The 20,904-nt window shown below is 37.1% G+C and overlaps 1 protein-coding gene across 5 annotated transcripts in view; it reads left to right on the top strand.

Moving 5' to 3' along the window:
* LOC122539852 (signal transducer and activator of transcription 5B) overlaps nt 1-20,904 on the top strand; it is a 143,547-nt gene that overhangs the window by 108,653 nt on the left and 13,990 nt on the right. For 4 of the 5 annotated variants that reach the window (XM_043674971.2, XM_043674969.2, XM_087977820.1 and 1 more), the window contains 13 exons: nt 826-977; nt 5,681-5,836; nt 6,181-6,360; nt 6,729-6,816; nt 10,192-10,314; nt 10,738-10,830; nt 12,004-12,210; nt 13,263-13,357; nt 13,970-14,112; nt 14,488-14,643; nt 15,429-15,480; nt 17,174-17,281; nt 18,139-20,392. In XM_043674971.2, coding sequence (XP_043530906.1) covers nt 826-977; nt 5,681-5,836; nt 6,181-6,360; nt 6,729-6,816; nt 10,192-10,314; nt 10,738-10,830; nt 12,004-12,210; nt 13,263-13,357; nt 13,970-14,112; nt 14,488-14,643; nt 15,429-15,480; nt 17,174-17,281; nt 18,139-18,265 — 1,680 coding nt within the window. In that variant the 3' untranslated portion in view covers nt 18,266-20,392. Of the gene's footprint in view, nt 1-825; nt 978-5,680; nt 5,837-6,180; nt 6,361-6,728; nt 6,817-10,191; nt 10,315-10,737; nt 10,831-12,003; nt 12,211-13,262; nt 13,358-13,969; nt 14,113-14,487; nt 14,644-15,428; nt 15,481-17,173; nt 17,282-18,138; nt 20,393-20,904 lie in introns of those variants that run through there. The other variant, XM_087977819.1, reaches the window with a different exon arrangement.

Raw genomic sequence — 20,904 nt, 5'->3', positions numbered from 1 at the left:
TAGTTTTTGTTTGAGAGCGTTGGTGGGGTGTGTGCTACCAGGATTCTGAGGGGTTTCAGTAGTCTGGCTGTCATTTCTTTTCACAGATGCTATCAGACCTAGGTTTCTTGAACACTGTTTTTATTTCAATTCTCCAGCGCCTGCAGAACTTTGCTTTTAATTGCTTTCAACAAATCTGTGCTCTTTCAGTCAATAAGTGAAAGAGGGACAAATCTACCAACTACTGGTTAATCAACCCAAAATCAGTGATGAGGAAAATGTTTAGCAATGCATTTGAATTCGGACCTATCATGTCTGGACCAAGCTATTTTTATTCTTTTAAAGCCTGACTTTTAATGATTTTTTTTTTGTTTACCCTATCTGACATTTCTACTATTGTACTGCAGTTGTGACATCTTCTATAGTGACAACAGATGCAAAGTACTCAGCCAGTTCCACGAGATGACCTTTTTGGTCCCTAATCAGCTTTGCTCTTCCTTTGGCTGCTCCTCACTTTTTGCTCCTACACACCACTGTAACGTTTCCATGTCCTTGATTATCTTATTGGACGACAAGTTGTGAACTGTTTTGAGTTGATTTATGACTTTTTCAACTGATCTGATGTGGAACTTGGCATAAAAATATTAAGACTGCTATCCATTCATTTTAGGTTGGATTATTGATTTCCCTTTCATGAAAGGAAGTTGCCGCAATTGAAATTAATTCACGTGATTTTTTTTCTCTCCAGAAAAAATGGGAATATTTCTAACAGAAACCTGTAAGGTCAATGGACATTGTCAATGAAATTTTTATCAAGAATGTTAATTACTCATGTACTTATTGCAGGACTTAGCCGAGAAACACCAAAAAACATTACAGTTGCTTCGTAAGCTACAGACAATTATTTTAGATGATGAGCTGATTCAGTGGAAACGTCGTCAGCAATTAGCAGGGAATGGTGGTCAATCTGAAGGGAGTTTGGATGTGCTGCAGTCATGGTAAGAAAATTTTATACTTCAGTAAAACATGAATCAGGAAGAAAAGATGTTTGAAAATTGTAAAACTATAAAATGTGCTTTTAATTCTTATATTCTGCCTCTACCTATATTGCTAATTTGAATCCCCTAGCCTTGTCGATTTAACCATAGTTTGCCGCAATCAAAAAAAACACTGGGGGAATTGGCTTCAGTTCCCAGACACAACTGTTGTATATGTCCTTGCTTGACAACTTCTGTTGGGTTCACTATTCTGTCCTGGAAAACAGGAAGTTGACTAATAAAGTCTGCTGTTGTTTCCCTTGAATGTTTATTTCTATTCTGCCCAAGCAGGGAAAATTGGCAATCAACTATTCCCTGTCTGTCACATGAATAAATCTCAGTAAATATATAGGTAATGTCTTGCATACCACTCAACATTTCTGCCTTCTAGCCAAGTCACTTTTGCCCAGGACACAGGCAAGAGAAAAGTGATGTTAAGTTCTGAGCTGGCTTCAGAAGGCCTATCCTACCCTTTATGAAGGATAATGGCTGAATAGCAAGCAATTGTCTCCCCCTTTTCATTCCTATTTTTGACCTTGCCCTAGCATGAATGTTAACCTGATCTCTGTTGCTCTGTCTTTAAGTTGAGTTCAACTCATATGGTGTGTTAATAGCAGTCCAACCTTTCAATAGGTTCATTCCTGAAAATTTGGATTCTGCTCGGAGTCTGCTATTGTTTAAGACCCTTGCATAGGAAATTGAACTGAGATCATAGTAAATGAAATCCAACTTCTGTGACCAAGCAAAATTTATTCTGCACAGTACAATACAGGCTTTGGAGAAATCCTAAACACACTTCGCAGTGCTTCCGAGGCATGTCCAGGGAAGCCATCTGAACAAAGGGAACAGTCCTTCCTTTATACAAAATCTTTACATCATAGTCAGTAATGTACACAAGACAACCCCCCCAGTCACTCCCTCACAATCGCATGCTCCTCAAGACATAATGCAGTGACCACATCACCTCCAGAAACAATGTAATGCAAATCATCCCTTCATGGTCAAATAGGTTAGTAGTCAAATTCCAACTGTAATGTTCTTATTGATTTTTGATTAGGGATGAAAATATAAATAGCTCTGAATGACAAGAAAGTGGCCATGTAAAATGAATAAAATGAGATGATAATGTAATTTCTTACAATCTATCTGTAAGTCAGAGGCATCCCATCCTAGCCTTGGGACATGCAATTTCCTGCAGGTCAGCAGAACAAATTTAACTCTTTAATATCACAGTGGGAGTTGTATGTATGTCCTCAAGAGTTATAATAGTATGTTGCGACCTATACTCGAACTCACTATTTTAGATCTAATAATGTGTAATGAGGTGGAATAATGATATGATCTTGTAGTTAAGAATCCTCTGGGGGTTGAAATCATACCATGATAGCATTTTGAATTCAATTTGAGGAAGAGTAACCTTGGGTCTCAAACTAATGTCCTTAACTATTGTAGAAGTATGAAGAAAGAGGCTGGGAAAATAGTTTAAGAGGTATGTTGGTGACAAACATTTAAGCAGATATCTCCATGTTAAGCAAAAGTTTAATCTGGTGAGTAAGGACTCGACATGAAAGATGAACTGCCCAGAGTTAACAAAGGCTGTCAAGGAGTGTATTTAGTTTAAAAATTATGGCATATGAAGTGGCAACACTAAGGAGTACAAGCTTCTACTGGTATACGAAAAGAAAGACCGTTGCTAAAGGGATTTTAGGACCCTTGAGGGATGTGACCAGGGAATGTGAACAAGGAAATAACAAATAATTTACTCCAATTTTTTGCATTGTTCTTCACCATAGGCGACATTATGAACATTCTAACAATAACCGATAAGTTTACTCCTAATGGAAGGAAAGTTTTTGTAACAGTCTCCATTTTGGAATAAAATATTTAGTTAAATAGGACTAAAGGCAGATGAATTGCCATCCAAAGGTTTTAAAGAAAGTGGCTGCCGTGAGAGTGGGCTCGTTGGTTCAAATATTCCAGAATTTAGGATGTTCTGGGAAGGTTCCAGCAGATTGGAAAAGTGCTGTTCAAAACAAAAGAGACACAGAAAGCAGGAAAGTACAGGCCAGTTAGCCTAACATTCTCATTTGGGAAACGCAAGAGTTTGTTATTAAGTAGGAAATAGGACATTTAGTAAAGCTTAATATACTAAAACAGCAGCATGATTTTACAGGGAAATCTTGTTTGACAACTTTGCTATTTTTTTGGCGGATATAACAAGCCAAGTTGATAAAGGGATGATGGTGGACAGTGTATTTGGATCTCAAGAAGATATTTGGTATGGTGCCACATAAAAGATTATCGCACAAGAAAGAGGAAATTACTGCAGATACTGGAATCTGTACTGAAAATGACAAATGTTGGAGATCACAGCAGGTCAGACAATATCCATGGAGAGAGCAAGCTAAAGTTTCAAGTCTAGGTGACTCTTCTTTAGAGCTAAAGTGAAGTATGGAGGGGACATTTATGCTGTAGTTGGCGGGGGCAGATGGGGGGGGGGGGGGGGGGGTGTTGTGGGGTTAATGCGTGTCGGGTGCTGGTGGAGAAAAGATGTTGATAGTTCAGATTATGTGATCGGAATGTAAGAATGGAAGAACAATGGTGTGTCTCCTCCTAGATTTGAAAGGACAGATAGTCCCACTGTGATGGGGGGAGGGGAGATGGAGCATGATAACAATGTAATGAGCTAAAAGAAATGGGAGTTCATTCACAATTTGAAAGTGTGGGCAATTTGAAGTATTGTGGATAATGTATGAGCATAAAATAATTGATTAATGCATAGAAGAGAGTCATGACTTATGGGTCTTTTTGGGGTTAGAAAAGTATAATTGGTGGAGTGCCACGGAGATCAGTTCTAGGGCCTCAATTATTTGTTATCCACAGTGACAACTTGGATAACGGGACGCATGCATCCAAGTTTGCTGACCAGCCAAAAATAGAAGAGTGGGTATGCTGTGATGAGGACAAAATGATCCTGCGTGGGGGTATAGATGAGTTGACGGAGGGGCTATAATTTAATAGATTGAATTTAATATAGGAATGTGTAAGGTCATGCACTTTGGTAGGAAGAATTAAAAGGCAGACGTTGTTTAAATAGAGAGACACTCCTAAAAAAGTGCAGCGCAGAGGTATCTGTGTTGTTGTGCGTGAAACGTAAAAAGTTAGCTTGTAGATATAACAAGTAGTTGAGAAGACAGATTGAATTTTGGACTTTATTGGTAGAGGATTGGAGTTTAAAAATAGGGAATGTGTGTTACAACTGTACAAAGTGATGGTGTGACCACAACTGGAGTATTGGGTGCAGTTTTGGTTCTTGCATTCAAGAAAGGAAGTAATGGCATTGGAGGCTGTTTAAGACAGATTCACAAGGCTGATCTCTTGGGTGAGAAAGTGAGGTCTGCAGATGCTGGAGATCAGAGCTGAAAATGTGTTGCTGGAAAAGCGCAGCAGGTCAGGCAGCATCCAGGGAACAGGAGAATCGACGTTTCGGGAATAAGCCCTTCTTCAGGAATGATCTCTTGGATGAAAAGGTTAGCTTATCAAGTACTGTTAAATCAGTTAGACCTTTAGAGTTTAGAAAACCAAAGCATGCAAGATTTTAAGTGCGTTTCACAAGGTAAATGTTGGGAAGATGTTTCTACTTGTAGGGTAATCTCAAATACCTGGAATGCTCTATCCCGAAGAAAGTTGTGGAGACTACACAGAGTATTTAAAAAGGAGGTAAATTTTTGTGAAATATTGAGGGGGTTTAGGGCTGTGATATGTTGGCATGGAAGAAGAGTTAAAACCTGGAACAGATTTGTTATGATATTGTCAATTGAGGGCTGAATGGGTATGTTCTTGCATTGCCGAAACAACAAATAGCAGAAACGTATTATTGCTTCAGCAAATCTGCTATGACAACCACATAGTTAAACTTTCTGTTAACATTCTGAGCAGTCATTTGCTGTATAGCTCCATGAAATGTTTGTAGAATGTACTCTGCAAGATCTCATCACTCTTAAAGATGAGTTTGAATCTCTCAGTCCTGGAGGACATCTGCACTGTGATGTCTCCTATTCCTGTCATTACTGTGCACCTACTGTCAATCATGAATTCTGTGACCTAAGTATGACCACTTCCAGTAATGTGCAATCCACAATGCCTTTAGCACCCCAACCCCATTATAATACCAACTGTTCATCCTGTGCAGAAATCTCATCTTCAGCACCCTCTGTGCAAGTGCTTGTTGAGGAATACTATGATACGACCCAAGATGTTTAAGCAGCATGTCTCAGTCTAATATAAAGCAGTCATACAATTATATCCTTACAGGTCAAACCACCTTGTGCTGTGCAATTCATTTTAAAATCAGTATTACTAACATCTTGAGATGGTAATCTTCAGGCTATTTAAAAATGGGAAAGTATGCAAGCTATAATTGGAAGTAGGTGTTTCACAACCTTCATAGTATTTAAGATGGTGGTGACTGTAGTGTGTATTAATCAATCCAAAGCCACTTTTAGAAACTTGTTGAATGTCAAAAAGTAACTTAGCAAAAGTAGTAAGTATGTTGAGATGTTATTATATGCTTCTTTGCATCTAGAATTGTTGAACAGTGATGGGTCATTTTTAAAATATCACTGTACAGTACTGCTCATTGTGAAATTTCTTTACACTTGTAGGTGTGAGAAGTTAGCAGAGACAATATGGCAGAACCGTCAGCAGATCAGGCGAGCTGAACACCAAAGGCAGCAGCTACCCATCCCAGGTCCAGTGGAGGAGTTACTTACAGAACTCAATGCAACAATTACAGATGTAATATCTGCACTAGTCACGAGGTCAGCAACATTAAGAGTTGCATGTAACAATTAATTCTAAACCCTCCAGAAATATACTTGTAAGCAAAAGAAACTTCACCCGTAAGATAAATTAAAATTGAGCAGTCATCTTAAACCTGAATTTTGACATAACCATTTGTGTTGAAAGAAATCTGTTTCAAAGCTAGATATTGTCAGTAATTTTTTTTAATATAACAATTTTAGGACCCCATGCTATTCTTTGTCATAAGCTATTTTATATGATTAGATTTATAGATGATTATATAATTGTAATATATTTAAATATAGTATCTGACTAAGTCAAGTTGTACTAAATTTAGTTTTGCATCTTTTATTATATACAGCACCTTTATAATTGAGAAGCAACCCCCTCAGGTTTTGAAGACTCAAACCAAGTTTGCAGCTACAGTACGCTTATTAGTAGGAGGAAAGCTTAATGTTCATATGAACCCACCCCAAGTGAAAGCAACAATCATCAGTGAACAACAGGCCAAGGCTCTTCTGAAAAATGAGAATACTAGAAAGTAAGGCAACTACTAACATATTCCATTTTCTCTTTGACAAAACATTGACCACAGTCACAGACCATTAAGCAGTGTTCTTACATACAGCATTTTGTCCCTTTTTTTAACCTCTCAATGATCCAGGCTGGCTGTATAATTATTCTGGATCAGTGGTGCTGGAAGAGCACAGCAGTTCAGGCAGCATCCAAGGAGCTTCAGCAAAATCGACGTTTTGGGCAAAAGCCCTTCATTACCTGGCTGTATAATTGTCTGCTTGGTATCATTCCATAAAAGGCACTGTGCAGTGCAACACAACACTGATCTCCTGCATTTTTTTTTTAGTTATAGCTATTTGAAAAGTATTTTTAACCCATTTATGTCTCTGGCAGTGACAGCAGTGGTGAAATATTAAACAACTGTTGTGTTATGGAGTACCATCAAGCAACAGGAACCTTAAGTGCCAACTTTAGAAACATGGTAAGCAAAGCATTCAGTACGTATAATGTAGCTCCCTTTACAGTGCTTTTGGACAATATGGGTTGGGAGCTACTTAACTGCATTATACTATTGGGTCTCTCTCCAAGCACCACACAAATTGACATTGATCACGTGCCATGTTTTTGCTCAGAAGGCATTCCTAAAGACAAGTCTTGAGGTCCTGACATAAAAACTATGGCCTTAATTTTGATCAAGCGACACTAGAAGAGTATGAGGGACAAGTTGGATTGGGAGAATGCATTAAAAGGTTTGATGGAAGATGGGCAATGGCTACTTGTTTTGGATGACCAAGAAACTGATAAAAAGAGAAGCTAACAAAATGGCAAAAAAGCAGAGCATAAAAGCTGCTATCAGTATGTGAAAAGAAAGGATTAGCAAAAATAAATGTGGCCCATTACAAGTATGGACAGAGAATGTAAAGGGAAGATCAGGGAAATGCCAGAGAAACTAAACAGTTACTTTGCACCTGTCCTCACAGAGGAAGATAAACAGAATCTGAGGTACTGGAGGCCTTTAAGGTCTTTGTGTAATTGATGAGATAAAATAAATTGGCAATAATAAAAAAAGGTAGTTCTTGAAAAATTTGTTCGATTGTCGGTTGATGTATTTCCTGCACAGATAACATTTATGCCAAAGTGTTGAAGGAAATATTGTTCTCTTTCGTGATTCTATAGAATTTGGAAATATTTCTGGTGATTGGAAAGTAGTAAGTATGACTCCACTATTTAAGAAGGGAGGATAGCAGAGAACTACAGAGCTGTTAGCTTGACGTTGGAATCTAAAATGAAGGAGGTAACTACTGAACACTTTGAAAAGAATGGCAAGATTTGGGAGATTCAACACAGAAGGAAAATCATGTTTGACAAACTTATTTTGAGCACTGTACTTATGGTATAGAAAAAGGAGAGCCTTTGAGTGTGGTATATTAGGATTTTCAGAAGACTTTTGATAAGATCCCACACAGGAGCTTAAGTAAAATTAAGTAATTTTACTAGTCTGGGTTGAGATTTGCTTATGAGACAGAAGGCAGTGAATGCGAATAAATATATCATTTTTCAGCTGGCAGGCTGTTACTGGTGCGGTACTGCAACATGCACTACCAAGTTCATAACTGTTTATGATTTGGATGTTGGGACCAATTTTAATATTTGCTAATATCATCAGAATGGTTGGGAATGAGGGTGTAAAAAGTCTTCAAGAGGACTTGAACAGGTTACGTGAGCATGACAAATGCAATATAATGTGATAAATGAATGTGAAATTATTCATTTGTATGGAAAGAACACAAAGCCAGAATATTTCTGAAATTGTAAGAAGTTAGGATGTATGACTGTATACAGGAACCTGTTTGTCCTTTTCCATCAGTCACTAAAGCTCGCATGCAAGCAAGCAGTTAGGAAGGCACATGGTATGTTGGCATTCATTTCAAAGGGATTTGAGCACAGAAGCAAAGATCTCTTGCTGTATTTGTATAGAGCCTTGGTAAGACCTCAACTGGTGTATTTTGCATAGTTTATCCTCCTTGTCTCTAGCTGTCGAGGGAATGTAGTGGGGTTTCACTAAATTAATATCTTGGATGGCGGATTTTCTATATGATTAGAGGAACAGTTTTAGTATTCTTTAGAACTTTGAAGAATGAGACGTGTTCTTTTTGGAACTCTCAAAATTCTTACAGGACAGCAGTGTGGATAGAGGAAGGACCTAATCTTAGGGTAACGGTTGGTAAATGTTTAGAATTCCCTACCCTACAGGATTGTGGAAGTTGAATATTTGAACAAGTTCAAGACAGAAATCAATAGATTTCTGGAGGCTATTGATGTTAAAAGATATGAAGTTACTGCGGACAAGTAGCTTTGATCAGCCATGATCCAGAATAGCAAAGTAGGCTCGATGGACTGATTGGCCAATTGGCCTACTACTGTTCTTGTGTTATAAGACATCTGGGTTGCACAGTTGCCAACATGCCTGATTTCACTTTTGTTTGAAGAGACTACAAACGGGAAGAGGTATGGATGAAAAGCGGTTGGCAGATTAAGAGAGAAAATTGCTGGGAGAAACGTTTTTGAAAGTGGAATCTTGTTGGCAGGCATGGAAAGAAAGTTATGACAAAAACTTTGTATTCACTTAAGTGGGTAGAGAATTTAGACTTGTGATAGTAAGTGTTATGACTGTTTTGTGCTTTTGGAATATGTTCATGATCATCATATTGATTCCATTTAGAATTTGTGGGCGGCACGGTGTCACAGTGGTTAGCACTGCTGCCTCACAGCGCCAGAGACCCAGGTTCAATTCCCGCCTCAGGCGACTGACTGTGTGGAGTTTGCACATTCTCCCCCTGTCTGCATGGGTTTCCTCCGGGTGCTCCGGTTTCCTCCCACAGTCCAAAGATGTGCAGGTCAGGTGAATTGGCCATGCTAAATTGCCCCTAGTGTTGGGTAAGGGGTACATGTAGGGGTATGGGTGGGTTGCGCTTCAGCGGGGCGGTGTGGACTTGTTGGGCCGAAGGGCCTGTAAGTAATCTAATATAATCATTTGGTAACATCAACTGACTAAAATAAACATGTATAACACCGATTAATTAATAACTTGGGAGATTGTCAGTAATTGCAGGGTTCTAGGAATGTTTCTGGTTAAAATGCATTTCTGTCAAATTCATAAAAATGTTTATTAAACAAATTGTAAATTTTCTCTGATATATAAAAGGTTCTTAAGCCAGCTATCTCTACAGTAAAATTTTCAAATTGTTTCTGGTACTACTTCGCACAGAGCTTAGTGGGTTAATGTGCTGCAAGTGCACACTAAGCCATTTGAGCAGGAGCTTCCAGGTTGATCCTGGATAGTGCGTGCCTCATTCAGGCAACCACTGAGCATGTCACAGTATTTTTAAATTAGGGAAAGAAAAAGTCAACCGTTTTCCACTCCAATTCACTCCACTCCAGTTTGCGTGATCTTATGGTAAGGACAGGATTGATCTGACCAATACTATTGCTGCTTATCTCAGCTTGTAGTACTTGCTGTCCAGATCAAATGTGCAATTTGGCTCTATTATAAGGCTATGGTGTTCGAGGAGCTTTCATAATATGCTCCTTTTCAGGAGAAATGATAGGTGGTAAACTGTCTAATGAGCATTTTCATTGCTGTCCTTGTATTGAGGTTTTTCTAATCATAAAGCATTTTTGTATTGGAAAATAGAACCCTATCAAATATGCTGACTTGTACAGAAGACTGTTTATTATAGAAGCTTAGATTTGAAGTTTTTTTACAAATAAATTTGTTCTATTAAAATTATTGCAAACCCTAAAGTAAAAAATATTGATTCCATTTAGAATTTGATTGAACTTTGCTTTTTTGTAGTCTCTTAAACGAATCAAGCGTTCTGATCGGCGTGGAGCAGAATCAGTCACAGAAGAGAAATTTACAATTCTTTTTGAATCACAGTTCAGTGTTGGTGGAAATGAATTAGTGTTTCAGGTTAAGGTATGTTGTTTGCACAATTAAGAGGTTTGAAATGTGTAAATTATTATTTGTCATTGAGCACATTGGGCGGCACGGTGGCACAGTGGTTAGCACTGCTGCCTCACAGCGCCTGAAACCCGGGTTCAATTCCCGCCTCAGGCGACTGACTGTGTGGAGTTTGCACGTTCTCCCCGTGTCTGCGTGGGTTTCCTCCGGGTGCTCCGGTTTCCTCCCACAGTCCAAAAGATGTGCAGGGTCAGGTGAATTGGCCATGCTAAATTGCCCGTAGTGTTAGGTAAGGGGTAAATGTAGGGGTATGGGTGGGTTTCGCTTCGGCGGGTCGGTGTGGACTTGTTGGGCCGAAGGGCCTGTTTCTACACTGTAATGTAATCTAATCTAATCTAATCACATGTAATTTTAACATAATTATTTTCTGTCTTACAGACTTTATCACTTCCAGTGGTAGTAATCGTTCATGGCAGCCAAGACAACAATGCAACTGCCACAGTACTTTGGGATAATGCATTTGCAGAACCAGTGAGTTGCAAGTCATTCATTTTGTGTTCAATATGAAATTTAAATCTGTTTGCAGGCTTGTAATTTAAATAGCATTTCAGAAAATATGAACTAGGCTATAGTAAAACTATATATATGTAAAATGTGTCAAATCCCCACAAATGAAATGGTAAATATAGACAATGTTTGTCAGAATATGCGTAGCCAGATGTTAAAAGATAGAACATGAGATATGCTTACAAGCTCTATTTACAGAGATGCATGTGCACCTCCAAACCAACAAGTATAGGCATTTTTAGCCATAGGTGAGTCATCAATTTATGTCCACTCACTAACTACGTGTAACAATTGGTATTTAAGCTTTTGTAAAATCCAGCGTGGGAATGCTGTTTACTTCAAAATATTGCGCTCACATTTATGTTTCGTTTCTTAAAAATACACATGGATTCATCATCTAGATCTTTTGAAGACCAATTTGAGACTTTGTTTTGAACATCTTTTATTATTTTAGTATGTCAAGTTTCCTGTTGGTTGAAGCTATCATGTGAGCTACCATGTCACTGAAATGCTTGATGAAATAAAGACAGTGTACCAATTTTGAAAGCTTTATCTTGATTTGTGACACCCATGGTTCTGAAACTGCCTTCTAGTTAATTATTTTTCAATACTTGCAACTAGAATGGTTTAACAGCAAAGGCAGCTCTCACTATTTATTAATAAATGGCTCAATAATTTTTTTGATAAAACATTTATACTGCTTTCATATTTTTGCTCCAATCTTGTTCGGTTTAAAAAAAAGTTGTAAGTTTGAATCTTTATTTCATCTTTTAGTCACTTAGATGCAATCTTAGTAAAATATTAGTCATTTTGACATGGTAGTCAGGTACATCCATTGAGTGATACAGCAATGATAAAATCGAGAAATTACAGCTTGTATTGTAAAATGCCCTTCACTGGCTTACTACTGTGTCATTAGTAATATTTTTGAAGTAACCTGTTTGCCTGAGCTGACCCTCAGTCAGCATACTGCACCACGAGCTGCTTGATTTTCCTGTTATATGTCATGTTTGAATATGTATCAGTTGGTTATCTACTGCTCCATGTTGAAGTGTCTGAACTTTTATTAGGTAATAATGAAAAAAATTAAACTGAGATATTTTTAAGTTCACACAACCTTTGTGTTTTCAATTTCAGGGTCGGGTACCGTTTGTAGTTCCTGACAAAGTACTCTGGCCACAGTTATGTGAAGCTCTCAACATGAAGTTCAAAGCAGAGGTTCAAAGTAACAGAGGATTGTCAGAAGAAAATCTTGTTTTCTTAGCTCAGAAAGCATTCAGTAGTTCAGCCATACATGCAGATGATTACAGTAATATGACCATCTCCTGGTCCCAGTTTAATAGGGTAAGATACTATTTTAGTATCCAACTGGGGAAAAGCTGTTTTACAATTTTGTTGTGTGCTGGAAAATTTGAAGAAAACTTGCCAAAGTTGATACATAGCTCCAGAAAAGCTGACAGTCAAAAACTAGAGCTAATATAGGCCTAACAACTATAGTTATACCAAAATATAATAGAACAGGTGTTTCAGAGTAGCATTTGTATTCAGCACTTTGAATGGAAAACTATCACCAGGATTGCAGTGTCATTCTGAATGATATGCTGAGACATTGTGGAGATTTATTGGTATTTTGTATGTTGTGGACTTTTGGTTGGCTAAAATATTTCCACTTGTCAGTGTAACAAATACATAAGTGGTAAATTAAAACACCTTTTCACAATGTCACGCATGCACTCTTCTCTTCTATCTATGGTCATTAAATGCTGGCAATTTATCTTCATCCTTGAATTTCACCATGACTTATTTCAATTCAGGGTTATATACTTTTTGCCAAGGTGATTTCATGGTGATGGCCAATGTTTATCTCTCAATTAACATCACTAAAGCAATCCATCTTACTGTTATCACGCTGCTGATAGTAGGAAATTTAAGCACAGCGTCAAAAGTTGTGATGCTTCATTAGTGCTTGATTGGCTTCCAAGATCCGGAATGTTAATAGCATTGATGGCTGTGTGAAAAGTTGACATTTGGAATGGACCATTTTTCCATAGTTCTTGCTGCCTGTAATAAAAGAATTGTGGAGAAGATCCAGTACCTGCAATTACTTGGTCACAAGTAATCTTAACTGTATGTTGAATGGCTCGTGAGAATATCTGGTAAATTTGAGAATAGTTTAAAGGGCCAGCTTAGTGTGTTAACGTTTAGATTTTATTTTTGCTGATGCCATTAAACTGCTGAAATTGCCTAATACTCATTTCCTTTCTGAAGATGAAGGAATAAACATAATGAACAGGTGAATAAAATCAGGCTGAAAATATCTTAGTAATAACTTCTAAAGCTTCATTTATTTTGTCATATAAGTACATGTGGCATTTGAAATTTTCCTTTTCTTAAAGGAAAGTTTGCCAGGTAGAAATTTCACATTCTGGCAATGGTTTGATGGAGTCATGGAGCTGACAAAAAAGCATCTAAAGCCTCACTGGAATGATGGGTAATGTATTCTCCTTTCATTGTCTACAAAAATATATTTTCCAAATATGTTTTTGTCATGTTACTGCATTTAAATATTGTGCCAACAATTTGAAGTAGTACAAGCCATTTTATAGTAGTAAGATTTTAAAGATTTATTTTTAATCAGATGACTTCAAGCCCGACAGTCGTTAGAAAAGACCCCTTCTAAAAGCTCACTTGTTTAGAACAATATGTAGCTTCCTTTGCAGATCTAATTTCACTAATTCAATCTCCTATATCTGTTAAATTAGTTAATCTCAAGAGAAAAATTGACTCTGGATTAGTCTCAATCTTTGGAGATGGCTAAATCAACCTTGGCTCCTTTTCCAAATTGTCATATTATCCCTGCACAGGATCCACGTGGCACAGTGCTTAAGAATGAAGTGCTTCCATGTATTTTGTATCTGAATGTAGTTGAAGAATTACTAAATTGGACAAAGTTCCCGAGAGCACCATGTTCCTGTAGGAATCAATGTTATCAGCAAGATGAGCAGAATAGTGTTTGAATACTATGTTTTGTGACATAAATCCTATTTTGTTCAAAATGTATATAAACTGTAGTAATTTGAATGCATATCTGTACTTCATGCAGGGCAATTTTGGGCTTTGTAAACAAGCAGCAGGCACAGGACATGCTGCTTTCCAAGCCAAATGGAACCTTCCTGCTGCGATTCAGTGACTCTGAAATTGGAGGGATTACAATAGCTTGGGGAGCAGATAATCCCAACAAAGCAGGTGTGGCCGTTAAAAAAAACATCGCCTTCTTATTTCTGACTGTGGCAACTGTCACAGCATCTGTGGTTAAGAAAATTCCTTAACTACTCTTGGATATGTAATTGTACAAAGATTCTGTATTTAAGGGGGAAAATGCCTACCACGTTGTAATCTTTGATCATCACATAGTATGGTGCCATTGAAACATCTACGATTACTGCAGCAGCTTTCTCAAAACTATCTGTGTTTAGCTCTGAAACATTTAAACGGCATAAATTTGTTTCAGTTTGGTCCTCATATAAATGTATTGCATATAAATTACATTGTTTGTACTTTTTCCTGCTATACTGTACATTAGCTATTAAAGCTAATATTAAAACTGTATGTATTTTATAGGAGAAAGAATGGTTTGGAATCTCATGCCATACACAACCAAAGATTTTTCAATTCGATCACTGGCAGATCGTATCAGCGATCTCAATCATTTGCTGTACTTGTATCCTGACAGACCCAAAGATGATGTGTTCTCCAAATACTATACGCCACCATTATGTAAGTGTCGTTTGCTTTGGTTTTATTACTTATTTCTTATTACTTATGCTGTTTGTTTTAAGTCACAACTTTTTAATCTAATATTGATGTCTTGAATTCAAAATACTGTATGGCACATAAGTATGTCAGCTTATTTTGAAAATTAGTTAGTTTAGTAGTACATGCTTTCCTTTTTTCAGAAGAACTATCCTGTTTTGACCATAAATAATTAAATCCAATTTGTCTATTAAATCTACATGCAAATTAATGATAGAGTTTACTACTTTTGATATAGTACTTCAGTTATGTGACTAACCAAGCAGAACACTATATATTAAACATGTTAGTATAGTCACAAACTTATGGAGGTTTGAGCCTGTGTGTTCAATATTTGTCAGTTTGTTGGGCTAAACAGGCAATTACACATGGGCGCTGGGGAGGGAGAGAAAACAGGATGAATCATTCAGCGTCATGCTTGATTACTCACTAGCGACTGTTGATCAAGTCTCACCAGTTGATGCCTATGAGCAGATCATCTCCCTGCTTCTTAGCCATGTGATATAAAGGGAAATGATGTATATCAAATAACATAGTTAATGCAAAATGAAAATACTTCACAAAGTCTTTCATTATGCACTTTACTGGAAATGTAATTGTTCCAATCGGTTAACATTAAAGGTGAATCATTAGTGCATCTTGATTCTGCGACACTGATTTACTTCAGCTGTCTTAATTCTAGAAATTATTAAAATCTGTTAATTATTTAATATTGTAATAAAGTTAATTTTCTATTTTTTCTCAACTAGCAAAAGCAGTAGATGGGTATGTAAAACCACAGATCAAACAGGTAGTTCCAGAGTAAGTACTTTGTGGTGACATTTTATTTTAATTTATTTTTTTACAAATGTTTTAATTTTATTCTCTAATAAACACACATTGTCTGGGATAATGGTGGATTCAGACAGGCTCCTATGCATCAACGGTTATTCTGAAATTTTGTGTTCAAATATATTTTTACACTATGGAGATGCCGGTGTTGGACTGGGGTGTACAAAGTTAAAAATCTCACAACACCAGGTTATAGTCCTACAGGCTTAGTTGGAAGCACTAGTTTTCAGAGCACTGCAACCACCTAATGAAGGAGCAGCACTCCGAAAGCTAATTCTTCCAATTAAATCTGTTGGACCATAACCTGCTGTTGTGTGATTTTTAACTTAATATTTTCACAGGTGAAGTGAGCAAAAGATAAACTAATCATGGGTTACTTAGTAAATCTGCATCAGAAAATCATGTCTTGAGATTGTAACTTGCCATAGTAATCTTTTTATTGCTGCATTACTTAGTTGATTCAGTTAGAGTTTTCTACTTCATCTGTTTGTTAATCCTACTTATAATTGTGTACTCATATATCAAGAGTTTATAATGTGTGGTAAGCTACTAAGGAAAGGAAACAATGATTGTTTTCCTTTTCGTTTAATGAGATAGTGAAAAAAGAAAATCTTTAGCCCTTTTAGAGATCATCCTACCACTAATCATGATACCATGTTCATTCCAGTTTGCAATTTAGCTGGTAATTTGGCATGGATTTTCAGAGTATTAAAAAAAAATACAGTAGAAAAATATGTACAAGGACTAGAATATCAGCATACATTGGTTAACACAAAAATGTCTCTGGAGAGAGTAATTTTGATTGTCTGTAATGTGGGATCTTTGCTATGGCATTCCCAATACTTCCCTCAGTAAGGAACCTTGCCATTGTACTATGAAGATGATGATTGGTATGCTTATCTTTTATTGGTTAGTGCTTTGAGTATCGTGGCTGTACAGGACATTGGTTAGGCCACTTCTGGAATACTGTGTTCTGGTCTCCATGCTATAGGGAGGATGGTGTGAAACTTGAAAGGGTTCAGAAAAGAATTACAAGGATGTTGCCAGGATTGGAGGGTTTGAGCTATAGGGAGAGGGCAAGGGCTATTTTCCCTGGAGCATTAGAGGCTAAGGGGTGACCTTATGGAAGTTTATAAAATCATGAGGGGCATGGATAGGATAAATAGACAAAGCCTTTTCCCCAGAGTAGGGGAGTCCAAAACTAGAGGGCATCAGTTTAAGGTGAGGTGGGGGTGGAGATTTAAAAAGGACTTAAGGGGCAACTTTTTGACGGAGAGGGTGGTGCGTGTACGGAATGAGCTGCCAAAGGAAGTGGTGGAGGTTGGTACAATTACAACATTTAAAAGGCATCTGGATGGGTATATGAATAGGAAGGGTTCAGAGGGATATGGGCCAAATGCAGGCAAATGGACTAGATTAAGTTAGGATATCTGCTCAGCATGAACAAGTTGGACCAAAGGGTCTGTTTTCACACTGTACATCTATAACTCTAGCATCTCTGTCCTTGATAAATAGATTATCAGAATTTAAGATGCTATGCCATTAGGTTTTGTGGAATTATATTGTTGCATCCGTATTGGAATGTCAGCAATTATCTTGTTTACATTTGCTTTTTAAAAAAGCTGCTATGCTGTGCTTAGAATTGAACTGTTTCTGTTTACAGATTTGCTACAGCATCATCTGATGCTTCATCATCGAGCAGTACTTATATGGAGCAAGCAGCATCACCTGCAGTTTGTCCCCCACCTCAGTATCCCCTTTATTCACAAAAGTAAGAATTTTTTTTCACTTGTTAGTTATTTTGTTTTAGTGGCTTTTTAGTATAATTATTTCCCTCAATAGAACACGAAGTGTTTCTTATGAACAGATCTTTTCCTTCTATGGTCCAATTATGGATCTTTTACAATACTCCAGACAAGCCACACTAGTCCAAGGCTACGCCTTCCTTAATCCTCTACTCAAGTCTATAACATTTCTCCTTCCTTCTCTCATGCTTTCTTTGAGCTATGTCATGAAACCTTAACATCTAATTTTATGACTCTATTTCCACTTGACCTTCATTCCATCCCCATCTTTAGCTACTGTCTTGGGCGTGATAAATGCTTATAACCATGGGGGCTTATTTTTGATCCTGAGATAAGTTCACCCAGGTAATCAAACAGGTTACGTTTACAACATTGCTCTTCTCTAACCACTTCAGTTTATGTGCTGCTGAAACCATAATCCATGCCTTCAGCAATATGATTTCTAAAACTCTCCAGTTCTCTCTCTCTCTCTCCCCCCCCCCCCCGCCTTTAGGAAGCTCCTACAATTGTACCTCTCTAACAAAATGTTTTTTAACCTGTCCTAGTATCTTTGCTTGGCTTATCTGTTTGCCTAATTACTCTACTGTAAAACATCTTGGGATGTGTTTCTACTTCTAATAAGCACTTAATGTATATTGTTGACAAACTTTTGATATTAGATGTACAAAACAATGGAATAGTCTTTCCTTTTTGGGCAGATTGCATTTTCAAAGATGCAGTCAAAAAGTACAAAATTAATTAATTTGTTTCACAGATGAGACTTGTTTTATTGTCCTGTTGTTGAATTGAGTCAATTTCTAATAATATTTCATTTTTTAATTAGCCCAGACAGTATGCTTGATCCTGAAGGGGATTTTGACCTAGATGATACAATGGATGTTGCCAGACATGTGGAGGAGCTTCTGCGCAGGCCAATTGATAATCAATGGCTTCCTCATCAACCAACATGATTGACAATCCCCGAGGAGAAAGTGAGGTCTGCAGACGCTGGAGATCAAAGCTGAAACTTTATTGCTGGAACAGCACAGCAGGTCAGGCAGCATCTAGGGAACAGAAGATTCGACGTTTCGGGCACATGCCCTTCTTCAGGCATGTGCCCGAAACGTCGAATCTTCTGTTCCCTAGATGCTGCCTGACCTGCTGTGCTGTTCCAGCAATAAAGTTTCAGCTCAGTGATTGACAATCCCCACCTCATAGAAATTATTGTTTCTTATGGTTTCATTCCATAAGTTGCTTCATTTCCGAATCATTCATAATGTGAAATGTTAATAATCCTTGTGAAGCTAATATTTTTGTGCATGTTGAAGCAACGCAAATGTTTTTAAATGTTTTGTTTGCTTGGAAGAAGGCTGCAGTTTTGGAAACTCTGGATTATGGTTTTCTGTTGTACAAAATGCAAGTTGCTATTTGCATGATTTTTATTTACCCTTTGAAATTGTTACTTTTTTTGGTAGATCAGAGTACAGTTTTAATTTCTATTTTAGTCTGTTTTGTTTCACAAGTCAAATAGACAATTAAAATCCAATTTGAACACTGCCTTTACCAAGTCAGTCAGAGCTACTTAAGTTATATATGGGTTCTACTACTTTAATCATTTTCTCGGATAGTTGTATTTTGTTGGAAATCAATTTTCAGTTTTTTGGTTAGTAACTTCAGTTGAACACTGGGTCATAAATTGGCACAGGCAAGCCACGATGATGATAATTTTACTCATTAAGCAAAGTTTAGACTCATCTTAAAGGTTTTGTGACATATTCACATTGAGACATTTTAGGAGGGGTAGTTTATGATGTATATTTTTGTATCACTTAACCATTTGCTTGCCTTGGTTGTTTCCAAGATCACTCTATGTATTTTTTTTAATGAAAAACACATTTGGCCTCTTTTACAATCAGGACAGTTTTAGAGGAGGTTCTTGTTACATATGTATAAGAAGTGCATGCGTTTAAGAAGTGCATGTGTTTGGTGTGACATGGCTGTCAATATTTGCACTGAACAAAATCAAGACATTACCAAGGCACTCTTAAGCTAACTAGTTTGTATATGTCAACATGTACAAAACTGCCTAGTTGCCAAGATTCATTCACACAACTAGTTACCTTAGGACACTTATAAATTTTAAAATTTCTGATCCAGCCATCAGTGCACAGCAGCTATTACTTGCATCATGTAAGGGCAATATTCTACGCACAGGGCCACCAGGAAGAAAAGACCTGTTGAATTAATTTAGTTGCCCTTGTAGCCACGTTGAAGATTTGTCTTCAATCTCTGCCATGATTTGCCAATATCTTGATAACTTCTCCTTTCTGACTGTGTGAAAAAGAATTTAAAACATTTTGATTTACAGTAGATATAAATTGTAATGAGGAAAAATAGCCAGGCTCATTTCTGAGATGCCTTAATAAGCTGTATTGGATAGTAATTGGTGCAGTAGAGAGTTGTATTAGAAGTTTATTTATACAGTGTTGGGTGTTACTCTGACTATACTTGATCCTAGCAGTACTGGGACATCAGTTGAACAAAGTTTATTCCTTGATACAGCAGAAATCTTTCAGAGGGACTACCCCTCTAGTAAATGGATAAAGGGAAATTTTTTTTTCATTTCTTTTTGAACAACCACTAGACATTGTACAGAAATTAAAACAGTGTTCATTCTCTTAAAGGGGTGCCCACTCTGATATTTGCCATAATCCCTTGTTGAGGAATATCATGATCAGCCTAATAACCACAAACAAAAAGGGGAGGATGGAAACAATCCAGATGTTTACAATTTAAATTTTCCAATGTACTTTCCCATAAAAATATAGAGTATTCTAACAGCTTATGCCCATTGCTTATTTGCCTTTTTGTTAATAGCCCAGATCTACTGAGATGTAACGTTTTCTTTTATAGTTAGAATATTTGGTTATCTTTAGTGTATACTAACAAAAGATCAGTGTATTGCTACTGCCAAACAATTTTTGCTAGTTTGGATATTTGTTAATCTGTACATATATTGGAGAAAAAATTGTTTCTTCTTCAGGGTTTCTGCATCCAATAAACTTTTGTCTCCTTGTAATGCAACAGGAGAAAATTAATTTCTATCCCTCTAAATTCTGAGAGGAATGCCTCCAGTATTTGATTATTTCTGAAGCTAATACTTCATACTGCATTCCCCTACTTTAGCTGCTGTTGGTTTATATTTACCATTAATAGAATGTTCATCCTAAAAGTATTCAAGCCACTTTTTAAGAGTGACATTACAATGAATTAATTTCTGAAGCATCTTTTAATGCATGAACTGATTTTGATACAGACTTGTGCACTTTTCTGTAATGTTGGCCAGTATTAAAGAACACATTTTTCCCCTTTGTGTTAGATTTAGTGGCACAATGGACTTGTGTATATCAGGGTATGAATCAACTGTAGATGTGGAAGTATCTCTTCCAAGCGGAGTTCTATATTTGCTTACACCGCTTCCTCTCAGCTGAAAGTTGTCAGTCTATAATCACATGATTCAGTAGCATGTTATGGAAACTTTCAATATTGCTAGTCTATGAAGTGACTGTATAAAATGTCGTACTGCATCTCTGAAATTAGAATTTTGATG

Source organism: Chiloscyllium plagiosum, unplaced genomic scaffold (assembly GCF_037043375.1).
Source record: "Chiloscyllium plagiosum isolate Xiang-an unplaced genomic scaffold, Cpla_swu_hap1 HiC_scaffold_32, whole genome shotgun sequence".
NCBI lineage: Eukaryota > Metazoa > Chordata > Chondrichthyes > Orectolobiformes > Hemiscylliidae > Chiloscyllium > Chiloscyllium plagiosum.
The sequence above is the reverse complement of the archived record's forward strand: the minus strand, read 5'-3'. Positions and strand labels throughout refer to the sequence as shown.